The sequence below is a fragment of the Triticum urartu genome, chromosome 6A (assembly GCF_056163025.1).
Source record: "Triticum urartu cultivar PI428250 chromosome 6A, HENAU_Tu73, whole genome shotgun sequence".
Lineage (NCBI taxonomy): Eukaryota > Viridiplantae > Streptophyta > Magnoliopsida > Poales > Poaceae > Triticum > Triticum urartu.
Window position 1 is genome coordinate 18,283,644 of NC_141878.1, and position 23,491 is coordinate 18,307,134.

The window sequence follows — 23,491 nt, forward strand, 5'->3', positions numbered from 1 at the left end:
GACCTTTCGCCGGTCTCTTTCCCGAGCCATAACGAGTGCTCAACAACCTTCCTCCCCTCCTCGGTATATTAGATGGATTCCAATAATTTAACCTTTGTTGCCATGGCCCATGGCTAAGGTAACCGAGCAGAGTGAGCACCATCACAGACAGAGCACAAGGACTAAATAAAATGAACCAAAAATGCTTTAGCCCGTAAAAGTCCATTTCATTAGAATTATTTGTCTTTACCGCGCTAAACAAATCGAGCAGTCCACGAGCAACTACTCTACTCTGCACCTGAGACCAGAAGAGTAAATTCAATTGGATAAGCCTAGCATAGTTGCTTAAGATTATTAATCAGGGTACAAACATCCAATAGGTTACAAACATCAAACATCCGTGTCACTAACACACTCCAGGACATGAAAATTATTTGATCTAGGCCAACTGAAATTATATTATTCGACAGAGACCATCAAAATAATAGTCTCGGCACATATGAGATGCTTGAAGAACACAAATAGAAACGGAGGTGTGAGAAAACACTAGCCCCGGCCAGCTAGAACTTGGAATACACCATGCTCTCGAACTTGGCATACAACAAACGCTTGAATTCCTTGAGGATGGTAGCGTCTATACACATGACGATGTGCACGCTGCCATCCCCATGCGCGCTGTCAACCAGGTGTGCGAAGCCTCCACGGTTTGATTCGGCGCGCAGCACAGCCAATGGCTTTCCCCAGCTGAAATCCACGTCGTACAGCGGCATGCTGAGCCAGCTGACCACTCTCATGTCCGTCGCCAGTAGATTGCCTATGGCAGGGCTATTGTCCCTCTTTGCTTGGTCGAGCTCGAGGTAGTCGACCGCTGAACGTACCAGCTCGTCGTCCACCCGGCCAAGGGTGTCCTTGATCCGGTGCGCGATGTAGGCCAGGTCGCCCGAGGTGATGCCACGCGCTTCATCGGCAACACTGACGTTTATCACCGCGTTGCCGAAGTAACCGTCCGGGAACGGTGGCGTCATGGCGCGCCGGATGTTGGCGGCGAACGCGAGGCGCGTCGTGGAGTTTGGTGGGAGCTGTCGAGCTAGACACATGCACTGCCACAAATGGGCGCTCACGGCACTGAAGGTGCTAACACCGGAGCCACCGCAGATGCGCTTGAGGGTGGAAAGTTGATCCTTGCGAAGGGTGAAAACCTCATTGACCACGGGCCCCAAGGGCTGGGATAGGTTGATCTTGAGGCAAAAAAGGGAGAGGGTGTCAGGATGAACAGCGGGTGGGTACCGTGCACACAAGTGGGTGCGGTCATGGTAGGGGAGCTTCACCACTGCCCGGTCGCCATCCTTCGAGAAAGTTGACCATGTCTGGAAGAAGTGGAACGTGGAAATGCCATCCATGGTGCCATGGTGCACTGCCGTCCCTAAGGCCACCCCACCACACTTGAAAAATGTCACCTACACATACATACATGGATTAGTTTGTTACACATGTAGGCATGTATATGTAATACATATAGTAGTGCACTACCATATATAATATAGTTGAGTTGGTTAGAAAGAAAAAAAGACGGACAAAAATAAAAACTAGCTCTTTATGTAAGAATCAGACTGACCTGGGTGGCACACACCTCAGCTGAGAGCATTTGGGGAACAAACAACCTCCTCAGCCTTGGTGATGGTTTCAAATCGCTAAAGTCGTCGATGGTAAGTTGGGAGCGAGCCACGAGGAAAAGCATGCCCTTGCTGTTGCAATCGATCTCTAACCTGCCGTCGGCGTCCACCCTGAGGCGGCCGGCCATGGGGTAGAAGCCCACAAGGGCCTTGCCTAGCGCTGTCTTCAACTTGGTCACGCTGAAGAAGTCGTCGGTGGTTTCGGTGCCGGGACATCGACGGTAGAAATGGACGAGCGGGGTGTAGCCTCTGTTGGCTAGCATGAGGTCGAGTGCCGAGAGCCATAGCGCTTTCCTCAGCGTGTCCACGGCCGGCGTTACGAAGCAGGACTCTACCACCTGCACCTCCTCCTCACCGGCCATTCTAGTTGTTTCGCCTTCTTGCTCTCTCCCTCCAGTTCTTCTTTTTCCTTCTACTGCTAACTACTACTCCCTCCGTCCGGATTTATTAAGCCTCTCAGCATCACAAGCATGTCCCTTTTTATAAGGCCTTGCTTTGGAAAGGTGCATGCATGCAACCATTTCATTGGTTGTATTGAAAGCCATTGTTGTTGGTGCCATGGCTGGAAAATTAATTCACTTCATGCATATTTTTTCATTGGCTGCATGCATGTGAAAGAGTGCATTGGGAGTGGAATGGAAGAATTAATGTGAGCAATTTACTATGTGTCTTGGTCTAAGAAAAGTTGTCTTTAGGCCTAATAAATCCGGACGGAGGGAGTACCGGTTATAAATGGGCACCGATCATGGAGCAATTATTTGAAGAGAAGATCGCATTCCACAAGCAGCAATTATTTAAAAGCATCCTTCTTTCGATATATGATCTGTATCAACCAGGACCAGACAATTAAAGGTAAATAAAAGTTGATGGAGACATTCATGGCGATTTGGGATCCCATCATTTTCTTTCACTACAGCTGTACGTACCATACGATGATGCGTCTGCCATTGATGCAAATCAAAGACATTGGTGGCCCATCTCCATGGTCAACTAGTACTACCTCAGTGTCTCGGTTAACTCACAACATGTTTCTTACTACGACTACTGTATGCTGGACTAGTGAATATCCAAAGGAGGCTAGGTCCAACCTGACACAAAGACTAGGGGCAAGCATCAATGTTCTTAATAGTTTCTGCCAGCAGTATCAAATTCTAGTTCTTTTTCGAACAAGTGTCAAATTTTGGTGAAGACATTGATCCTGCCTGGCTGGACCCATATGATATTTGGGTAGAAACAACATTAATTTACATTACATACATTATTACAAGGAAAATCATAATTTTAGAAATAGTCTTTTCAGTAGGGTGCCGCTAAATGGTCTCATGTGCAAATAGCCCGTTATAGCCCGCTATAGCTGATTTGGAGGTCTGCCGCTATTTAAAACATTGGTAAAAATTAGTCCCTCACCGAGTTCAGCGACCTTCCTCCCCCTCAGTATATAGATGGATTCAAATAAATTTAACTTTCGCTGCCATGGCTGAAGGTGACCGCCTGACATGGCAGATTGAAGCACCACCACAGATAAAGCACAGGGACTAAAGAAAAAGAACCAAGAGTGACTGAGCACGTAAACCATTCCATTTGCATTAATTCGGTTCATCGCACTAAACAAAATCATGCATTCCACGAGCAACTACTCTACTCTGCAGCTGCTACCAAAAGGTTTGACTTCAATTGGATAAGCATAGCGCAGCTGCTTCAGATTATTTCTCGGGGTACAAACACCCTACAGGGTACAAATATCAAAGATCCATGTCTCGAACACACCTGGTAAATGCAGGTTAAAACTTGGAATACAACATGTTGTTGAATTTGGCATACAACAAACGCTTGAACTCACTGAGAATTGCAACCTCTATAGACATGATGATGCGCACACTGCCATCACCCTCTGCACTGTCAATCAGGTGCACAAAACCTCCACGGTTTGGTTCAGCACGGAACATAGCCAATGGCCTCCCCCAGCTGAAATCCGCATCGTACGACGGCATGCCAAGCCAGCTGACAACTCTTATGTCGGTCACCGGCAAATTGCCTGCAGCCGGGCGCTCGTCGTCTCTCTTTGTTAGCTCGAGGTAGTCAATTGCCGAATGCACTAGCTCATTGTTCACCCGGCTGTGGGTGTCTCTGATTCGCCGCACGATGTATGTCAGCTCACACGAACTGATGTCACGCACTTTGTCGGTGACACTTAGGTTTATTATAGCATTGCCGAAGTAGCCGTCTGGGAGTGGTGGCCTCATGATGCGACGGATGTTGGCTGAGAACATAAGCTGGGTCGTAGCGTCCGGCGGTAGCATCCGGGCTAAGCACATGCATTGCCACAGGTGGGCACTGACTGCACTGAAGGTGCTCACGGCATCCCCACCAGAAATGCACTTGAGAGTTGAAAGTTGGTCCTTGGAAAGGGTGAAGACAACAACCTCGTTGACGACATGCCCCGGCTGTGGAGGTAGGTTGATATTGGGGCTAAAAACAGCAAGTGCTTCGGGATGAACAACGGGTGGATCACGCGCACACAAGCGTGTGCGGTCATGGCAGGGGAGGTTCACCATAGCCCGGTCGCCGTCCCTGGAGAAAGCTGACCACGTCCGGAAGAAGTGGAATACAACAGAGCCGTCCATGGCAGCATGGTGCGTTGCCGACCCTAAGACCACCCCACCACACTTCAAAAATGTTACCTACATACATAGACATGTTCGTGGTACATATTACTAATTGCAGCATGGGGCGTTGCCGACCCTCAGACCACCCCACCACACTTCAAAAATGTCACCTACATACATAGATGTATGGCTTAATTTGTGGTACATATTACTAATTGCTTCGTAGTAGTAAATGTTAGTACTGTTAATTGTAATTGATTTTGGATAGTAGAAAAAAAAGGAGCAATTAGGAATCAAACGGACCTGTGCAGCCCACAAGAGGCCGTCTGAGTTGTCGACGTGGGGAACAAACAACCTTCTTTGCTTTGAGGATGGTTTGAAGTCGTTGAAGTCATCCATGGTGAGACGAGACTGAGCCACAAGGAAGAGCATGCCCTTGCCGTTGCAGTCGATCTGTAACCGGCTGTCGGCGCCCGCCCTTAAGCGGCCGGCCAGGGGGTAGAAGGGCACAAGTGCCTTGCCCAACGCCGTCTTCAACCTTGTCACGTCGAAGAAGTCGTCGCAGGCGGTTTCTGGTCGGCGGTAGAAGTGGACGAGTGGGGTGTAGCCTCTGTTGGCTAGCATGAGGTCGAACGGCGACAGCGGGAGCGCTCTGCTCGGCGTGTCCGCCGCCGGCGTGACGAACGAGGACTCGACCACCTGCACCTCCTCCTCGCCGGCCATTCTGGAGTAGTAGTTGTTTCTCTCCTTGTTGCTCTACCTACTGTCTTTCTTTTCTTTTCTCTTCCTACCGAGTTGGAAATGGGCAGTGAGGACTGATGAGCAAGGATCGCATATCCTTTGGCATGTGATCGCTCAGCGGTCTCCAGTCCTATAAAATTTAGACCTGATAATGGTGAAGAAAGGAGGTCGATCTGGTTGATGGGGACATTCATGGCGTTAATATCAAATCTCGTCGTTTTCTTTCTCTACAGCTGTGTCCTCAGTCCTCACCATGATGCTGTCTCCTACTCCTACATATTCAAGGAAATTAAAGACATTGTTTGGTGGCAGGCGCAGGTCCAGCTATTGATGCTCGTCTCCAGCCATTGATGCTCGTTCAGTGGGAAATGGCGGACCACCGTCCCGCCATTGTTTGGTGGCACGCGTTATTGCGATTTGATTCTCGTCCATCCATAGGTCATGCTGCTGGCAGCAGCCAAAGAAAATGGTGAGATCTGATCGCTCCATCAATAATTGCTTGCGAAGATGCCATCTCTTTCCTTTTTTTAAGAGGAAACCATCTCTACTTCAACATGTTTTAGTGCTGCTTTTGCTCCATTGCCAACACAGTAGCTAACGCTAGAAGAGAGAGAGAGAGAGAGAGAGAGAGAGAGAGAGAGAAGATAGGTGAGGGGAGAGGAAGGAGAATGGCCAGCGAGGAGGAGGTGCGGGTGGTAGAGTCTTGCTTTGTAACACCGGCCGCGGACACGCCGAGCAGAGCGCTCCGTCTGTCGCCGCTGGACCTCATGCTAGTCCACGGAGGCTACACCCCAGTCGTCCACTTCTACCGTCCACGTACCGGCGATGAAACTACCTCCGGTGACTTCTTCGGCGTGACAAGGTTGAAGACGGCGTTGAGCATGGCTCTTGTGCCCTTCTATCCGTTGGCCGGCCGCTTCAAGGAGGGCGTGGACGGCAGGATGGAGATCGACTGCAACGGAAAAGGCATTCTCTTCCTGGTGGCTCACTCTCGCCTTGCCGTCGATGACTTTAGCAACTTCGAGCCATTGCCAAAGCAAAGGAGGCTGTTTGTTCCCCACATCGACGGCTCAGCCGGCCTCTTGTGCGCTATTCAGGTATATCTGGTTCTTTCTTAACAAGTTTTTTTAGGACCTCCTTTACAAGTTTTTCATTCATTCAAAAACAATCAAATGTAAAACTTGTGCCGCAAATCCATATATGTAGGTGACATTTTTGAAGTGTGGCAGCGTGGTCTTAGGGATGGCAACCCACCATGGCGCCTTGGATGGCACTGCCATGTTCCACTTCCTCCAGACATGGACTGCTTTCTCTAGGGATGGCGACCGAGCTTTGGTGAACCTCCCCTGCCATGACCGCTCCCGCTTGTATGCGCGCGATCCACCTGTTGTTCATCCCGATGCCCTCTCCGTTTTTTGCCCCAAGATGATCCTATCACAAACCTCTATTGTCAACAAGCTTGAGGTTTTCACCGTCCGTAAGGACCATCTTTCTACTCTTAAGCTCACGTGCGGTGGTGTGAGCACCTTCAGTGCACTGACCGCCCACACGTGGCAATGCATGTGTCTAGCTCGGAGGCTACCACCAGACTCCACAACACGCCTCACATTCATGGCCAATGTCCGACGCAGAATGACGCCACCGCTCCCGGACGGTTACTTCGGCAACGCGATAATAAACATAAATGTCGCTGAAGAAGCACAGAGCATCACGTCTGGCGACCTAGCCTTTGTGGCACGCCGTATCAAAGACACCATCACCCGGGTGGACGATGAGCTAGTGCATTCGGCGGTCGACTACGTCGAGCTAGCATTAGCAGAGAGGGACAACCGCCATACCCCGGCGATGGGCAACTTGCCGGTGACGGACATTAGAGTGGTCAACTGGCTTGGCTTGCCGTTGTATGATTTGGATTTCAGCTGGGGAAAGCCATTGGCTGTGATGCGTGCAGAATCAAGCCGCGGAGGTCTTGTGCACCTGATGAACAGCACACAGGGGGATGGCAGCGTGCAGCTAGTCATCTATACAGAGGCTGCAATTCTCACGGAGTTCAAGCGTTTGTTTTATGCCAAGTTCGACGATATACTGCATTCCAAGTTCTAGTTGGCCGGCTAGTGTCCCATGCACTTCCATTTTATTTCTTTGAACATCTCCAATCCTATGTGCCTTAGTTGTTTTTGTCTAAGTGTGTGTCGAGGACTCGAGGTTCAGTTAGTCCAGATCTAATAATGTGTATGTTTTTGAGTGTATTGGAGACAGGCATGGACAATTGTGTAGCTAAGGCAGATAATCAGCAAAATATCGCATTTCACAAGCATGTTTTTACATGTAACCCATCAGTAGTCTCGAATCCTAAAAAGGAACATATAACAATTAGATACAGATCAGCAATCTCCAACCCTCAAGATATTATGATTGCATCAATGCTTTTTCTTTAGATGAGACCAGAACCGGACCAAATTGAAGGTAAACAGAAGTAATTGGCGCCGATACCAAACTTCACCGTTTTCCTTCTTTCCCTTCCGAAAAGGGTTTCCCCCGCTTTATATATAAAGCACCATCACCGAACAAGTTGAAACTGGCTGACACACACACACACACACACACACACACACACACACACACGCACGCACGCACGCACGCACGCACGCACGCACGCACGCACGCACACGCGCACGCACGCACGCATGCACGCACGCACACGCGCGCGCGCGCGCACACAGACACACCCAAGGCTGCATACAAGGGCGCTGAAAACGGCAACACCACCCCAACAAACACCTAGTAAACACCAGATGGAACACTCACTACCAGAAAAACTTGTTTTGCCGACGGCTGTATCTATGCCGACGGCCCCCGTCGGCATATATGGGCATACCCCGACGGCCCAACTAAAGCCGTCGGCGTAGAAAGGCCGTCGGCGTATAGCCATCTATGCCGACGGGGGCCGTCGGCATAGATAAGCCGTCGGCGTTTCTCCGAATATACCGACGGGGGCCGTCGGCATAGAGCAGGCCGTCGGCATATCGCGTGGGCACGTCTACCCGGGCGGCGACGGCAGTTTGACGGCGTCAGGCTACGCCGACGGGCTAACGGTGGCCGTCGGCATAGCTACGCCGACGGACTAGCCGTCGGCCTAGCTATGCCGACGTCATCGATCCGCCGCGCCGCCACGTCATCGATCCGCGTCGTTCGCCGATCCCGTGGGGTGGAATTTCTATGCCGACGGCTAGGCCTGGCCCATGGTTTTTGCCACGTCATTGATCCCCGCCCTACGCCACGTCATCGATCCAGGGCTCTACCGTTCCGTGGCCGTAGCTATGCCGACGGCTTTGCCGTAGGCATAGATTTCTAATAATATTTTTATATTTTTTGTATTTTCTCTTATTATTTTTTTTAATTTTTTTCCAATACTAATTTCATTAACTTAAATGTACAGAAAACATATATCGATTGCCCCCCACGCGGGCCTTCTTCCGTCGTGTCACAGAGAGGTTAGACGGGACGGGCCGGGTACCTGTGGGGGGTAGCAATGCCGCCAGGTGTTGCGGTGGGCCCTCCTACGGTTGTGGAAACGTGGTGGCAGGCGCAGGCACGCGGCTCTGAGGTGTGCCCCCTCCCCCCTCATGGGCGTCGATGCCGCCGTGCCCCGGAGGGGGGAAACGGCCACGTCGGGCCGACACAGAGGGAATCTTGGGGTGGGTTGTGTCGGGACTGTGTTGGGGGGTGTAGCTATGGCTGGGCTATGACAACAAGGTGAAAAGGTCCACCGGTCAAACCACGTCCAGCGAAAGTCAAAGGGATAGACCCCGCGGTCGTCTGTGTCAGGGTTAGACGGGACAGGGTACCTGGGGTGTAGCAATGCCGCCAGGTGTTGCGGTGGCCCTCCTACGGTTATATAAGCATGGTGGCAGGCGTAGGCACCCGGCACGCGGATTGTATGAGGTCCCGATGCGACGCTCCGGTGGCATTGCTACCCCCCTAAGGCCCCCGTCCCGCCTAACCCTGTGGCGTTTGACCACGGGATCTACCCCTTTGACTTTGCACGAACGGGCTTTGAGCAGTAGACGTATCCACCCGGTTGTGTAAGGTCAGCCCATAGGCCCACGGCAACATCTGGCCCGGATGTTGCTCCAAAGTGTTCCTATGGGCTGACCTAACACAACCGGATGGGGAGGTCCACTGGTCAAAGCCCGTCCGTGCAAAGTCAAAGGGCTAGATCCCGTGGTCAAATGCTACAGGGTTAGGCGGGACGGGGGCACTGGGGGGGGGGGGGTAGCAATGCCACCGGAGCGTCGCACCGGGCCCTCATACATGCGGGGTGGTGTGGTGGCATGTCCAAAGAGGCGGGACGCGTCTCCGGTGCGTGCCCCCCCCTCATGGACGACGATGACACGGTAGTAGACGTTCTGCGGTAACGATGCGGCGTCAATATTACTAAATACTCGGAGCGCGCTAAAATCATGAGTTTTTTTTCACGATGTGGGCACATGTGCTATAGGAATGATGGTATTTTTTCATAATTTTTGGTGATGGAGAAGTATCCGAAAAATTCCCTCTACACGGATTGCCCTTCGCGCGTCTACGGTTGTGGCATGCCGCCAAATATTGCGTAGGCGACCTCTCACAAGTCTGGAAGTGTTGTGGCGGTTGCAAATGCCTGGCGGACGCGTGGGGTCTACACGGAGGTGATCTTGCTGTGGGTCTGGCCCGGATGTTGCTCCAAAGTGTTCCTATGGGCTGACCTAACACAACCGGGTGGGGAGGTCTTCTTCTGTTTACCATCACTTTCTTATGTATGACTAATCTCTGTTTGGTGGTGCAGGAGGATAAACTAAAGCGGCCGCTCTCACACATGCAGGTGTGGGAGATCGCCCATACGCGGAAGGACCCCAAGCCTGGCGAGCCCAAGTACTACGGCAAGAAGACCGCAGGGAGGAAGAAGGCCTACTCCGAAGCGTATCTGAAGTTACACCCTGACACACCTGACCCCATTGCGGCGCCTCTGGACGACATGGCGGTGGTGAGGATGGGGCCCAAGGAGCACGGTCGGGAGGCGGTTCTCGATGCTGTGATCACTTCTAGTATCTCCTACACACAGCTTCGTCGGATCGACCCGAGCCTGAGCCAGCGCACGAGCCAGCCAGTGACCAGTACACAGTCCCTCTTTCAGGAGCAACAATCTGTAAGTATTTTCCCTCTTATCTTCATTGCTCACTTCATTTTCCGCATTTAGTAGTTTTGTGAGTTCCATCATGTCATACCGTAGGCCTACCTGGAGTACACACGCCAGGTGACCATGGCGTGGCATCAGAGGCTTTATGAACACCAAGTGCAGAGGGATAGCCAGATGCAGCAGGCTTTTCAGGATATGGCGGCCGGCAGGTGTCCTCAGTTCCCTCCAGCACAATGCCCTCCAGCACAACCAGTGCTGATGAGCTTTGAGGAGTTTGTGGCACAGAACGCTGGCCCCTCGCCGGTTAGTTCATCCCCAATCTATTCACCCAAAGCATGTCATGCCTTTCAACACAGTCACATATCCCGTGTATATGTCTTTTCAACATCCAGGGAACAGGTGGATCTACCATTGGCGGTGGTCTTCGCAGCACTCCGGAGACACGGAGCCCGACCACTCCGATCCACGGAGGCGGAGGTGGTCTTGGCGGTAGCGCTGCCGCTAGCAGTGACGACCTGGGCTTCGGCGGTCTTGGCGGTGACGACCTCCGTGGTGCTCGATGTCCTAGCGCTTAAGCCTTTGGGTCACATTGTGGCGGTCTTGGTGGTGATGATACTTATATGCTTGTGATGTTTCTTATTGTTGTTTGTGAGATTCTTATATGCTTGGTGGTGATGATACTTATATGTTTATGCTTTGCGATGCTTCTTATGATGTGTGATGATGAATTTGTTGTGTGATGCTGCTGGGCCAGCTGTTATGTGATGCATATATTTGTTGTGTGATGCTGTATATATTCAAATGAATTGAGCTGAAACAAAACAGAAAAAGAAAAAAAACAGACATAAACTATGCCGACGGCTAGGCCGTCGGCATAGAGCTGCCGTGAGCTCCCAGTGCCTGCCACGTGGCAGGTCCATGCCGACGGCTTAGCCATCGGGATAGTTTCAGACTAAGCCGACAGCTAGGCCGTCGGCATAGGCCTGCTCCAGGAGCTCCCGGTGGTTGCCACGTGGCAGGTCTATGCCGACGGTCTAGCCGTCGGCATAGTTTCAAACTAAGCCGACAGCTAGGCCGTCAGCATAGACCCGCCCCAGGGGTGACGCCTGCTCGCCACGTGGCACGTCTATGCCGACGGCCTAGCCGTCGGCTTAGTTTGAAACTATGCCGACGGCTAGGCCGTCGGCATAGATGTGCCACATGGTGAGCAACCGTTGGTCAGCACTTGACGGCGGCCACCGTTAGGCGATAACGTTGCCGACGGCCAGGGCCGTCGGCATAGATGTACGGACATCGTCGGGATAGGGCCTATGCCGACGGCCTTTCTATGCCGACGGCCTTCCTGGCTACGCCGACGGATATGTTGCCGACGGCCCTATGCCGACGGGGGCCGTCGGCATAGGCCTGTCCCGACGGCCATTCAGGGCTATGCCGACGGCCCTGGCCGTCGGCATAGGGTGCGATTCCGGTAGTGACTAAGCACTACTACGGAGTCGTCAGGGTCTCATGTCGATGGAAATAGAACACATGGTTTGGTGGCCCATCTCCATCTGGATCATTTGATAACTTTAGTGCAACAAGTTGTCACCTACGTACATATACGAAAAGCTTGAATGTGTTACAAGTTGACTTGAAGAATGTCCCTTTCTCTGGGATCACGATATCCCCTTCCCTTGTCTTTTCTCGACCTCACGGCGGATCTCGTTCTCTAAAAGAAATACGCAGTTTGAACCACAGGCAATGGAGACAGGGATCGGTGGAACAAGAGACTCATTGCTTAGTGCTCACCGATCTGCTGCCGTACTTGTAGGACCAGGAGGTCGCGCGAATGTTGCTCACTTGCCTGCCTTAAACATGCACACTGGGAGGGCGTATGATCGTGCTTCTGTAGTCCTGCTAAGTGATGAGTTCATGAGTGAGCATAACGACCAAGGACAGGATCGACGCTTCCACAAAGAACCTGTTGCAAGTTGGAAGAGAAAGATCATGATTCATAAGTATCTGCAGACATGGGGGCACCTCATCCGACACCATGCACTACTTTGTGCAAGTAGCCAAGTAGGACGATGACAGCAGCGGCGGCGGCAAAGGTCACGTAGCATGGTACTGAAGTACTTCCTCCATTCCTAAATATTTGGCTTTTTAGAGATTTCAACAAATGACTACATACGGAGTAAAATGAGTGAATCTACACTTTAAAATATGTCTATATACATCCGTATGTGGTATTTCATTTGAAATCTTAAAAAGACAAATATTTAGGAACCAAGGAAGTAGGTGGCAGTGGCACTGGCTGCGGATGAAAACAATGATTTTCACCATGCATGTGAAAATTAGCTCGGTATCTGTCCTTCGTTGACATATGTGAACCGAATCCTTCACAAAACACATACTTAGGCATAACTGATGTGACATCCCATTTGTTATAGATGCAACCGATATGACCAGAAAAATAACACTTCAAAAGGTGGATTTAAGCAAAACACTAGCAGCTAATGGGCCAATTAAACACATTTGCTCCAACTTAATTAGCACTACACTTTTTCGTACCGACCATCTCAGACTGAGTTTGTAACAGAGTTAACCAGGATCAACATGTGTTCAGTAATACCCTATCAACCAACATGCATGTGTACCAAAAACTCCCTTCAGACCAACGCAAAATTAGTTATAGCTACAACAGTTTCAGCTAGCCGTGAGCTAATGGTTCATATTCTTCTCAGGCACTTCGTCTGCCTATCCAGCTTCGTATGCTTTCTTAGCCTGCTCAACCAATGATTTCAGTAGTTCTTTTTTCGAGGTCCTAACATCATGGGCTTTCACCATAGCGTTGTAGACTCGCAAGCAAGCATCCTTATTCAGGTCAACTTCATATACATCTGCATCATTCACCAACCTTAATACCTCATCTTTTGAAATCTAAAAAAAATGGTTTGGATTTAGTGACAAGTTTGTAAGAAATGGGAACAAACAAAATATTATACAGCTGGAAATATATTCATAAGTAATATGTACAATTTACCTCACAGGAATCGCCAAATTCAGGCCACCATATCATCTTCAAAGCTGTTACAATTTTCAGTAAGCTCCAACCCTCACACTTGATGCGAGACACATAAGCATGGCAGAGGGAGTAGTTAATTAATATAAGAGCTATAAAGCTATAAAGCAAAAAGCATGGCAACTACTCCCTCCGTAAATCACGACGCAGAAATTGAGGGCCAGGATAAAGGGTACCGTGGAGCTCCAGCTACACTGCAACTTTCTCGCATATAAATGATACAAGCTATATATCATATAAGAGCGTTTAGATCACTATTTTAGTGATTTAAATGCTCTTATATTGGTTTACAGAGGGAGTAGTTAATTAACTCACCATCTCTGGTTTGACCTTACAGCCATAACGACGCATGACATTTAGCAGTCCTAGACTCATCGGGAGGCGGTCCTCTCTAGCCAGCTGTGATTTCTCTCCAGGCAACCTTCCATGAAATTTTGAACCCCCCACATTAACTTCATCAGGGCTGTAGTATACAGGCACGGTATTTCTGGAGGAAGTCAGAGCAAAAATGGCGATCAGGGTTGTACAATAAGTATAGGAAAACCAGCAACTTATACTCACCAATCTCTCTTAATGATCTTTTTATATTCAGGATTTCCAACAGCAATTTTCTGCCGAGGGAAGCGGCAATTCTTGATCATCTTAGTAAGCCTTTTGTCAACGCCGGTATTTTGATTAATGACGCTAGACTTGTCCTCAATAGTTCAAAACTCTTGCATCCAAACACTCTGATGAAGAAATAAACACCGAAGAAAGGGAAATAACAATCCGAAGCAGGGAACTGAAGGAAATGTGGGGGCACTAACACGATTGGCCGACCAAATGTCAGCGAAGCTAACCCATATGTCCTGGAGGAGACAAGGATGAAACACAAAATACACAGCAAGTGAAAGCGAAGCAAGCAGATCGATATCATTAAGTCATAATAAAAATTCTTCTATTTGGTTAGGTGAGCCCCTTGATTTTGTATTCAGTGTGCTCACGAACGATGTAACCCTATTTGAGTTTTAATAAAGCTAGGCATGATGGCCTTTCCTAAAGAAAAGTTAGCAATTTTCAGAGTAATTCGGCTCATTGGGCTCATGCGAATACAACTTGGCGATCTACCTGACCATATAAATGTATAATTTCAGTTGGGTTGTGCTAATGTGAGTGCGTTGTTTATCAAAAATGACAAGAAATCTGGTATAATTTCATTGCATGTCTCATAGATCAAGTAATGTTCGGTCCAAAATAGATACAAGACACACACATTTCTTAACGGTGCTATGTACCAGGTTACACCAGCATACCGGAAGTCCGGCCTACCAGGTCAGCCTCAAGGCGGTAGACCTCCTCAAGACGGCGCTAGCAACATGTACCCCAGGACCTGCATCTAGTATTTTTTGGACGAAAAGAGACCTTTATTAAACTGAAACAATAGTTACATCATTTGTGAGGAGGGTCAAACCAATCCCGAGCTCTAGAAGACGTAGCTACCCTCGCAAGCTCATGATCAATCCTATTGGTTTCCCTATTACAATGTTTGAAACTAGTGAGAGGGAAGTCACAAGCCATGTAGTAACAATCATCAAAAACAGCTGGCGCCGTGCCCGCATACTTCCCTCCATTCTGCATGATCTCAAAGACCCCATATTATCTAAGTTGATAACTAGTTGATTGCATTGCATGAGACACAATCCAAATCTTAAAGCCAAGGCCTCAGACATCAGAACATATGTACGCCAATCAATTCTTAAGTTTCCCAGCAATAAAATTACTTTTATCATCTCGCAAGACTGCAACAATTAACACATGGTCATATGCAACTTGCATACTAACAGCATCTCCAACATCAGAAGAAATTTCTGGCTACCTAAATCCAACTTTAGTTGAGGAGAGAAAAAATTTAGGTAACTAGTTTTTTTTTGCTTTTTCAACATGCCTAAAACTGGAGACCTAAAATATGATGGCAATGAAAACTTTGCAACATCACACCACACATAATCAACAACATTTCAAACCCCTGCTATTTCAACTTTAAGTTAGAATTTAAGCCTAAAACCGCAAACATTGTGCATCACAAACACAAACAAAAGTGTGTGGAACATGAATGCATAGAGCTTTTCCTAGAACTAGATTCTTGCCTTCCTATCACTAATACTATGAGCAAGCGACCACAAACAAAGGAGGTGATGTGTTGCACCTAAGAGAGACAAGCAGAGTAGGCAAATATTACTGCATTGAACTTCTCCTCATGCACCAGATAAACAGCTCCATGGAGTGTCACGGCTTCCACCAGCTCAGGTACCAGGGCTCCAAGGATGGAATCATTGCATACGGCAATGTACCAGCTGTCCTGGTCCAGTCCAGTGCCGCCACAACCCCCCGCACTAGACCCGCCTCGCTCGGAGAAGATAGCTGCATCAGACGATCCAAGAATATAGTATCTGGCGGTGGCGGAGACCAACAGGAGCTTGATGCCAGGGTCCCACGCCTATGAACTCTACTTGTATCTCTTGCATGCAAAAGAAAAAAAAATACAGAAGAAAAAAGTCTCACATGCAAATGGACTAGATGTGGTTCCACCACAGGGGAAAAGGCAAGGTGTTTGGGTCCTGCTCTTGGGCCAGGCATGGTGCGGAAAGGGTGGGTTGCATTGGGCCATGTTCCTCCTGCCCGGAAGATATCGCCAGCCGCCTCGTCCGTCAGAGCTGCTGACGTGGGGTGGGTCACCCCTCCGCGTCTCGTCGGCGGCGAGGCACTCCGCCGCCCCTCCGACGGCGCTGAGTTCTGCTGCCGTAGAAGTAGAACCAACACTCAGCCGCGGCAGCGCCCCCAAAGATGGCGCTGCTGGCCGAGCGGATTCCTCCTATCCTGTGATGCGAATCGGTGTACCTTCTTCTGCTTGCTCACTGCCATAGCTTCTGTATTTCCATCGGCTCCTCTCTGCATTTCAGTTATAAACATGCACTTCTCAAGTTAGTTTCTTGGTGAGCTTCGAGATACTACTGCTAGAAAGCTGAAATCGATTTGCCCCCTTCCTTTGAGCTCCACCTCCTAGGCCTGGAGTAAATCAGTCTTAGGGGTACATCGGTTTCGCCTTCTGTCATGCTCAGATCTATCACTCCCATCTGTACAACTCATCAGGTCTGAATGCACAACTTAGCAGAGGTGCGCACAAAGTCGGATGAAATTCATACGAAAAAACTAGACGGGGTTGTTTTCAAAGTGGATTTAGAAAAGGCGTACGACAAAGTTAAATGTTCATTTCTTCAATAGGCCTTGCGTATGAAAGGTTTTGATCAAGTCTGGAGACAACAGGTAGAGTCTTTCACGCAAAAAGGGAGTGTTGGAATTAGAGTAAATGATGACATAGGTCACTATTCTCAAACACATAAAGGCCTGAGACAAGGAGATCCGATGTCACCTATTCTGTTCAACATTGTAGTTGACATGTTGACGATTCTAATAGGTAGGGCGAAGGATGCTGGTCAAGTAGGCAGTCTGGTACCTCATCTAGTTGATGGAGGTGTATCTGTCCTACAGTACGCCGATGATACTATCATATTTATAGAGCATGACTTGGAAAAAGTGAGAAACATGAAGATGGTGTTATGCTTATTTGAACAATTTACCGAATTAAAGATTAATTTCCACAAAAGCGAATTGTTCTGTTTTGGAAGAGCCAATGAGGAACATGAGGCATATAAGCAATTGTTCTGATGTGAATTAGGGGCTTTACCTTTCACTTATTTGGGTATACCAATTCACCATCGTAAGCTAACAAACAGAGAATGGAAGAGCATTGGGGATCGTTTTGAGAAGAAACTGGGATGCTGGAAGGGCAAACTGATGTCATATGGAGGCCGTTTAATTCTCATTAATTCAGTTCTCACAAGCATGCCCATGTTTCTTCTGTCTTTTTTCGAGGTTCCAGTTGGAGTTCGGAAAAGAGTTGATTTCTATCACTCCCGCTTCTTTTGGCAAAGTGATGATCTCAAGAGGAAGTATATAGACTCATGAAATGGGACATTATTTGTCGACCGAAGGACTAAGGGGGTCTCGGCATCAAAAATCTTGAGGTCAAGAACAAGTGTCTTCTCAGCAAGTGGCTGTATAATCTATCTAGTGAGACCGGGGCTACATGGGCACAGATTCTGCGTAATAAGTACCTTCATTCCAAAAATTTATCCCAGGTGACAGTAAGGACGATGGATTCTTCTTTCTGGAAAGGACTGATGAGAGTTAAATCGGTCTTTTTTAATCGGACGAAGTTTGTTATTGGGAACGATACTTCTACGAGATTCTGGGAGGATATGTGGCTAGGGGATATGCCGCTCGCGCTTCAATATCCTTCTCCCTATAGCATTGTTCAACGGAGAGATGCAACCGTTGAGACAGTACGTCAGTCCACGCCTCTTAATATTCACTTCAAGAGAGCGTTAGCCGGAAACCGTTGGGAAGCCTGGCTCCATCTTGTGAGAAGATTGATGGATGTTCAACTAACTCAACGGCCCGATCAGTTGTGTTGGAAGCTAACTAGGAATTGAGAGTTTGCGGTTAAATCCATGTATTTGGATGTTATGAATTTTAGCTCTATTCCTATTTCGAAACATGTTTGGCATGTCAAAGTTCCCTTGAGAGTTAAAGTGTTTATGTGGTTTGTATACAAACAAGTCATTTTAACTAAGGATAACTTGATAAAACGCAACTGGAATGGATCCACTAGATGTAGCTTCTGTGATCAGGATGAATCCATCAAACACCTCTTTCTTGATTGCCCCTTGGCAAAAATTCTTTGGCAGTCTGTGCACATAGCCTTTAATATTACTCCGCCGAATAATATCAACACGTTATCTGGGACATGGCTTGATGGGGTTGAGCTCCAAACAGCGAGACACGTTCATGTAGGAGTATGTGCTTTACTATGGGCTATCTGGAATTGTAGAAATGATTTGGTCTTTTTTTTTGAGCATCAGTACAGACACAAGCGCTCATATACACGCGCATACACTCACCCCTACGAACGCACACACGCACACCCTACCCCTATGAGCACCTCCGAAAGACTGAGCCGGCATATCATCTTGAGATTTACGAAGTCACCGTAGGCGCCTCGTCGTCGACGGGAACGTCTCCTCCCACTGAAAGCGCATCGCTGGAAATCCTGAAATAAATTCAGGAATGATGCGAGCACTAGGATTTGAACCCTGGTGGGTTGGGGATACCACTGCCCACCTAACCAACTCAACCACAGGTTGATTCGCAAAATGATTTGGTCTTTAACAGAACAACAAACACTCATTTTTTGCAGGTTATCTTCCGAGCTACGGCGTTGATCCGTATGTGGTCGCTATTCACTCCGACAGAGGCTAGGGAGCGTTTGGTTACTGGATCTATCCGATGGGAGATGGTAGCACGGGATATTTTAAATCGGTTTGAATGGCGGTCATGTAATAGAATAGGCAATTAGTTTCCCTATCTTTATCTTGCTAGCCGGTTGTGGTTTGATTTTTGTTCTTTTGCTCTTTATGAGCATTTTTTGTACTTTGTTGAGACTTTAAGACTGTCGTCGTACTTTTTTGCTTGGTAATAAAGGTGGGCGTATGCATCGTTCTGATGCAGAGGCCGGGGATGACCCCTTTTCAAAAAAAAAGCAGAGGTGCGCATCGTGCACATTGCTTGCTAGACCTATCTCTAGAGTTTCCTTGGCGCTACACTACAGGAACTACATGGCCAAGGAGAAGTTCGTATTTTTGTAGCACCTGCCTAACCATCCTTGTACAACCAATGCTGTAATCAGGATTCATTAACAGGCTCTGATTATAGGGCGTTGTTGCGAGTAGTTTGCATTTTGCATAAAGTTTCTACCAGTTTGTGAAGCATTTTCTGGTTTATATAGGAAAGCTAAGCATGTCAACCTCATGCTACATTAGAGAGAGGGAAGCCTTGTAATGGCGCTCTTATAAATGCCAAAGCTTTAAACGGAGATATCGGCCACATTCCGCAACATAACTAGCAGGGCTACAATTTTCCCCCGTGAGCATTCTACCTACTGCAATGGCGATGCAAGTTGAAATCCAAATTTCGATGCTCTACTTCAGAGTTTTCTTCAGTTCGAATGGCTTGAAACACACAAAAGTTTTTCAGTTAGCATGAAGACCCCACAATGAATAGACATCATTGCAGTCTTTTATCTTTATCTTTAAATCCTGCAGCTAACACAATATATGAAACACCTAAATTAACCTTCCAAAACACCCAACCCCCCCACCCCCCCCCCCCCCTTAAAAAAACAAAAAACTCAGCCCCTGAAATGCTGACGCGTGGATGCCTATTGGTCCCGGTTGATGCCACCAACCGGGACCAAAGGCAAAAAAAAAACAAAAACCTCAGCCCCTGAAATGCTGACGCGTGGATGCCTACTGGTCCCGGTTGGTGCCACCAACCGGGACCAAAGGCCCTCCTGCCTGGGCTCGGCGCACCGGCCACGTGGAGGCCCATCTGTCCCGGTTCCTGTTTGAATCGGGACTAAAGGGCAGGGCATTAGTAACGACCCTTTAGTCCCGGTTCAAAAACCGGGACAAAAGGCCCTTACCAACCGGGACAGAAGACCCTTTTTCTACTAGTGCATGTTCAATGTACAAAGAAACAATGGATCTATACATTGATTTTCCCCAAAAAATTGATGTAATTACATGGCAACACGAAGAGGAATATAGAGAGGTAGAAACCTATGGAGAGGTCAGTCAATTTGGCTACATAAACCAAAATTCAAGTTAAACCTGCAATAGCAGGAGCAGTTGCAATGTGATCAACAATGCGACCATACTGGAATTGCAGGTGGTTAAAATAATTTAAAATTCTTGATAAAGAGTAAACATCATATTTTCAATTTAGCTACAAATAGTATATATGTCAGTGACTAAGTTAGCTCATATATTTTCTTACGTTTCCTAGTTTAGAGTACTGTCTGTAGGCACAACTGTCATGTTTAGCTGACAATATTTGAATCATTATAAACATACATAGCTCGCCACTTTAAATATGGAAATCGAAAAGGGCACTCTAATATCATAGCTAAAAATATATTATCATATCTTGTATACGTAGCATCCATAAATCTGAACCCTTGAACTTCAAAAGAAAGATCATGCATATATTGTTAGAAATGAACCTAGAAAGTATGGATTCCATGATTGATGTAAATGTAGTAAACACACTCTCACTGCCGGGTGAAACTTTATGCGATGCAGACCACCTAGTTGGCTCTCATCTTCTCCCCCATATAATCTGATAAACAGAAGTGTTGAAAGATAGACATGGAAAAAGTAAGTTTTTCTTGATGAGACATTATGGATCAATATACGATAGGTGCAGAGATTATATGGAAAAAGTAAGTTTTCCAATAATTTAACCTTTGTTGCCATGGCCCATGGCTAAGGTAACCGAGCAGAGTGAGCACCATCACAGACAGAGCACAAGGACTAAATAAAATGAACCAAAAATGCTTTAGCCCGTAAAAGTCCATTTCATTAGAATTATTTGTCTTTACCGCGCTAAACAAATCGAGCAGTCCACGAGCAACTACTCTACTCTGCACCTGAGACCAGAAGAGTAAATTCAATTGGATAAGCCTAGCATAGTTGCTTAAGATTATTAATCAGGGTACAAACATCCAATAGGTTACAAACATCAAACATCCGTGTCATTAACACACTCCAGGACATGAAAATTATTTGATCTAGGCCAACTGAAATTATATTATTCGACAGAGACCATCAAAATAATAGTCTCGGCACATATGAGATGCTTGAAGAACACAAATAGAAACGGAGGTGTGAGAAAAGACTAGCCCCGGCCGGCTAGAACTTGGAATACACCATGCTCTCGAACTTGGCATACAACAAACGCTTGAATTCCTTGAGGATGGTAGCGTCTATACACATGACGATGTGCACGCTGCCATCCCCATGCGCGCTGTCAACCAGGTGTGCGAAGCCTCCACGGTTTGATTCGGCGCGCAGCACAGCCAATGGCTTTCCCCAGCTGAAATCCACGTCGTACAGCGGCATGCTGAGCCAGCTGACCACTCTCATGTCGTCGCCAGTAGATTGCCTATGGCAGGGCTATTGTCCCTCTTTGCTTGGTCGAGCTCGAGGTAGTCGACCGCTGAACGTACCAGCTCGTCGTCCACCCGGCCAAGGGTGTCCTTGATCCGGTGCGCGATGTAGGCCAGGTCGCCCGAGGTGATGCCACACGCTTCATCGACAACACTGACGTTTATCACCGCATTGCCGAAGTAACCGTCCGGGAACGGTGGCGTCATGGCGCGCCGGATGTTGGCGGCGAACGCGAGGCGCGTCGTGGAGTTTGGTGGGAGCTGTCGAGCTAGACACATGCACTGCCACAAATGGGCGCTCACGGCACTGAAGGTGCTAACACCGGAGCCACCGCAGATGCGCTTGAGGGTGGAAAGTTGATCCTTGCGAAGGGTGAAAACCTCATTGACCACGGGCCCCAAGGGCTGGGATAGGTTGATCTTGAGGCAAAAAAGGGAGAGGGTGTCAGGATGAACAGCGGGTGGGTACCGTGCACACAAGTGGGTGCGGTCATGGTAGGGAGCTTCACCACTGCCCGGTCGCCATCCCTCGAGAAAGTTGACCATGTCTGGAAGAAGTGGAACGTGGAAATGCCATCCATGGTGCCATGGTGCACTGCCGTCCCTAAGGCCACCCCACCACACTTGAAAAATGTCACCTACACATACATACATGGATTAGTTTGTTACACATGTAGGCATGTATATGTAATACATATAGTAGTGCACTACCATATATAATATAGTTGAGTTGGTTAGAAAGAAAAAAAGACGGACAAAAATAAAAACTAGCTCTTTATGTAAGAATCAGACTGACCTGGGTGGCACACACCTCAGCTGAGAGCATTTGGGGAACAAACAACCTCCTCAGCCTTGGTGATGGTTTCAAATCGCTAAAGTCGTCGATGGTAAGTTGGGAGCGAGCCACGAGGAAAAGCATGCCCTTGCTGTTGCAATCGATCTCTAACCTGCCGTCGGCGTCCACCTTGAGGCGGCCGGCCATGGGGTAGAAGCCCACAAGGGCCTTGCCTAGCGCTGTCTTCAACTTGGTCACGCTGAAGAAGTCGTCGGTGGTTTCGGTGCCGGGACATCGACGGTAGAAATGGACGAGCGGGGTGTAGCCTCTGTTGGCTAGCATGAGGTCGAGTGCCGAGAGCCATAGCGCTTTCCTCAGCGTGTCCACGGCCGGCGTTACGAAGCAGGACTCTACCACCTGCACCTCCTCCTCACCGGCCATTCTAGTTGTTTCGCCTTCTTGCTCTCTCCCTCCAGTTCTTCTTTTTCCTTCTACTGCTAACTACTACTCCCTCCGTCCGGATTTATTAAGCCTCTCAGCATCACAAGCATGTCCCTTTTTATAAGGCCTTGCTTTGGAAAGGTGCATGCATGCAACCATTTCATTGGTTGTATTGAAAGCCATTGTTGTTGGTGCCATGGCTGGAAAATTAATTCACTTCATGCATATTTTTTCATTGGCTGCATGCATGTGAAAGAGTGCATTGGGAGTGGAATGGAAGAATTAATGTGAGCAATTTACTATGTGTCTTGGTCTAAGAAAAGTTGTCTTTAGGCCTAATAAATCCGGACGGAGGGAGTACCGGTTATAAATGGGCACCGATCATGGAGCAATTATTTGAAGAGAAGATCGCATTCCACAAGCAGCAATTATTTAAAAGCATCCTTCTTTCGATATATGATCTGTATCAACCAGGACCAGACAATTAAAGGTAAATAAAAGTTGATGGAGACATTCATGGCGATTTGGGATCCCATCATTTTCTTTCACTACAGCTGTACGTACCATACGATGATGCGTCTCCCATTGATGCAAATCAAAGACATTGGTGGCCCATCTCCATGGTCAACTAGTACTACCTCAGTGTCTCGGTTAACTCACAACATGTTTCTTACTACGACTACTGTATGCTGGACTAGTGAATATCCAAAGGAGGCTAGGTCCAACCTGACACAAAGACTAGGGGCAAGCATCAATGTTCTTAATAGTTTCTGCCAGCAGTATCAAATTCTAGTTCTTTTTCGAACAAGTGTCAAATTTTGGTGAAGACATTGATCCTGCCTGGCTGGACCCATATGATATTTGGGTAGAAACAACATTAATTTACATTACATACATTATTACAAGGAAAATCATAATTTTAGAAATAGTCTTTT

At 48.0% G+C, this 23,491-nt stretch overlaps 3 protein-coding genes and 1 pseudogene across 6 annotated transcripts; 1 reads left to right on the top strand and 3 right to left on the bottom strand.

The window, feature by feature from the left end:
- Nucleotides 1–288: 288 nt before the first annotated feature.
- Nucleotides 289–2,554, bottom strand: LOC125528074 (putrescine hydroxycinnamoyltransferase 1). Its single transcript, XM_048692590.2, has 2 exons — nt 1,595–2,554; nt 289–1,436 (listed from the first exon to the last, which is right to left on the bottom strand). Exons 1-2 carry the CDS (start codon nt 2,012–2,014, stop codon nt 540–542), a joined length of 1,317 nt encoding a protein of 438 aa, XP_048548547.2. The 5' UTR covers nt 2,015–2,554; the 3' UTR covers nt 289–539.
- A 654-nt stretch (nt 2,555–3,208) lies between these two features.
- Nucleotides 3,209–5,132, bottom strand: LOC125528073 (putrescine hydroxycinnamoyltransferase 1). Its single transcript, XM_048692589.2, has 2 exons — nt 4,562–5,132; nt 3,209–4,333 (listed from the first exon to the last, which is right to left on the bottom strand). Exons 1-2 carry the CDS (start codon nt 4,979–4,981, stop codon nt 3,434–3,436), a joined length of 1,320 nt encoding a protein of 439 aa, XP_048548546.2. The 5' UTR covers nt 4,982–5,132; the 3' UTR covers nt 3,209–3,433.
- A 229-nt stretch (nt 5,133–5,361) lies between these two features.
- Nucleotides 5,362–10,881, top strand: LOC147963288 (hydroxycinnamoyltransferase 4-like). 3 transcript variants are annotated; one of them, XM_087527963.1, is made up of 4 exons: nt 5,362–6,096; nt 9,825–10,184; nt 10,269–10,478; nt 10,568–10,881. In XM_087527963.1, the coding sequence occupies exons 1-4, from the start codon at nt 5,668–5,670 to the stop codon at nt 10,748–10,750; spliced, it is 1,182 nt and encodes a 393-aa protein (XP_087384089.1). In that variant the 5' UTR covers nt 5,362–5,667; the 3' UTR covers nt 10,751–10,881. The 3 variants fall into 3 exon arrangements, with proteins under 3 accessions (XP_087384089.1, XP_087384090.1, XP_087384088.1); XM_087527964.1 differs by having other exon boundaries at nt 9,861–10,184; XM_087527962.1 differs by lacking the exons at nt 9,825–10,184; nt 10,269–10,478; nt 10,568–10,881 and adding an exon at nt 6,206–7,316.
- A 10,082-nt stretch (nt 10,882–20,963) lies between these two features.
- On the bottom strand, nt 20,964–23,480 carry LOC147963289 (putrescine hydroxycinnamoyltransferase 1-like; annotated as a pseudogene). Its single transcript, XR_015608191.1, has 2 exons — nt 22,137–23,480; nt 20,964–21,978 (listed from the first exon to the last, which is right to left on the bottom strand). The product of XR_015608191.1 is annotated as a putrescine hydroxycinnamoyltransferase 1-like (transcript).
- Nucleotides 23,481–23,491: the final 11 nt, after the last annotated feature.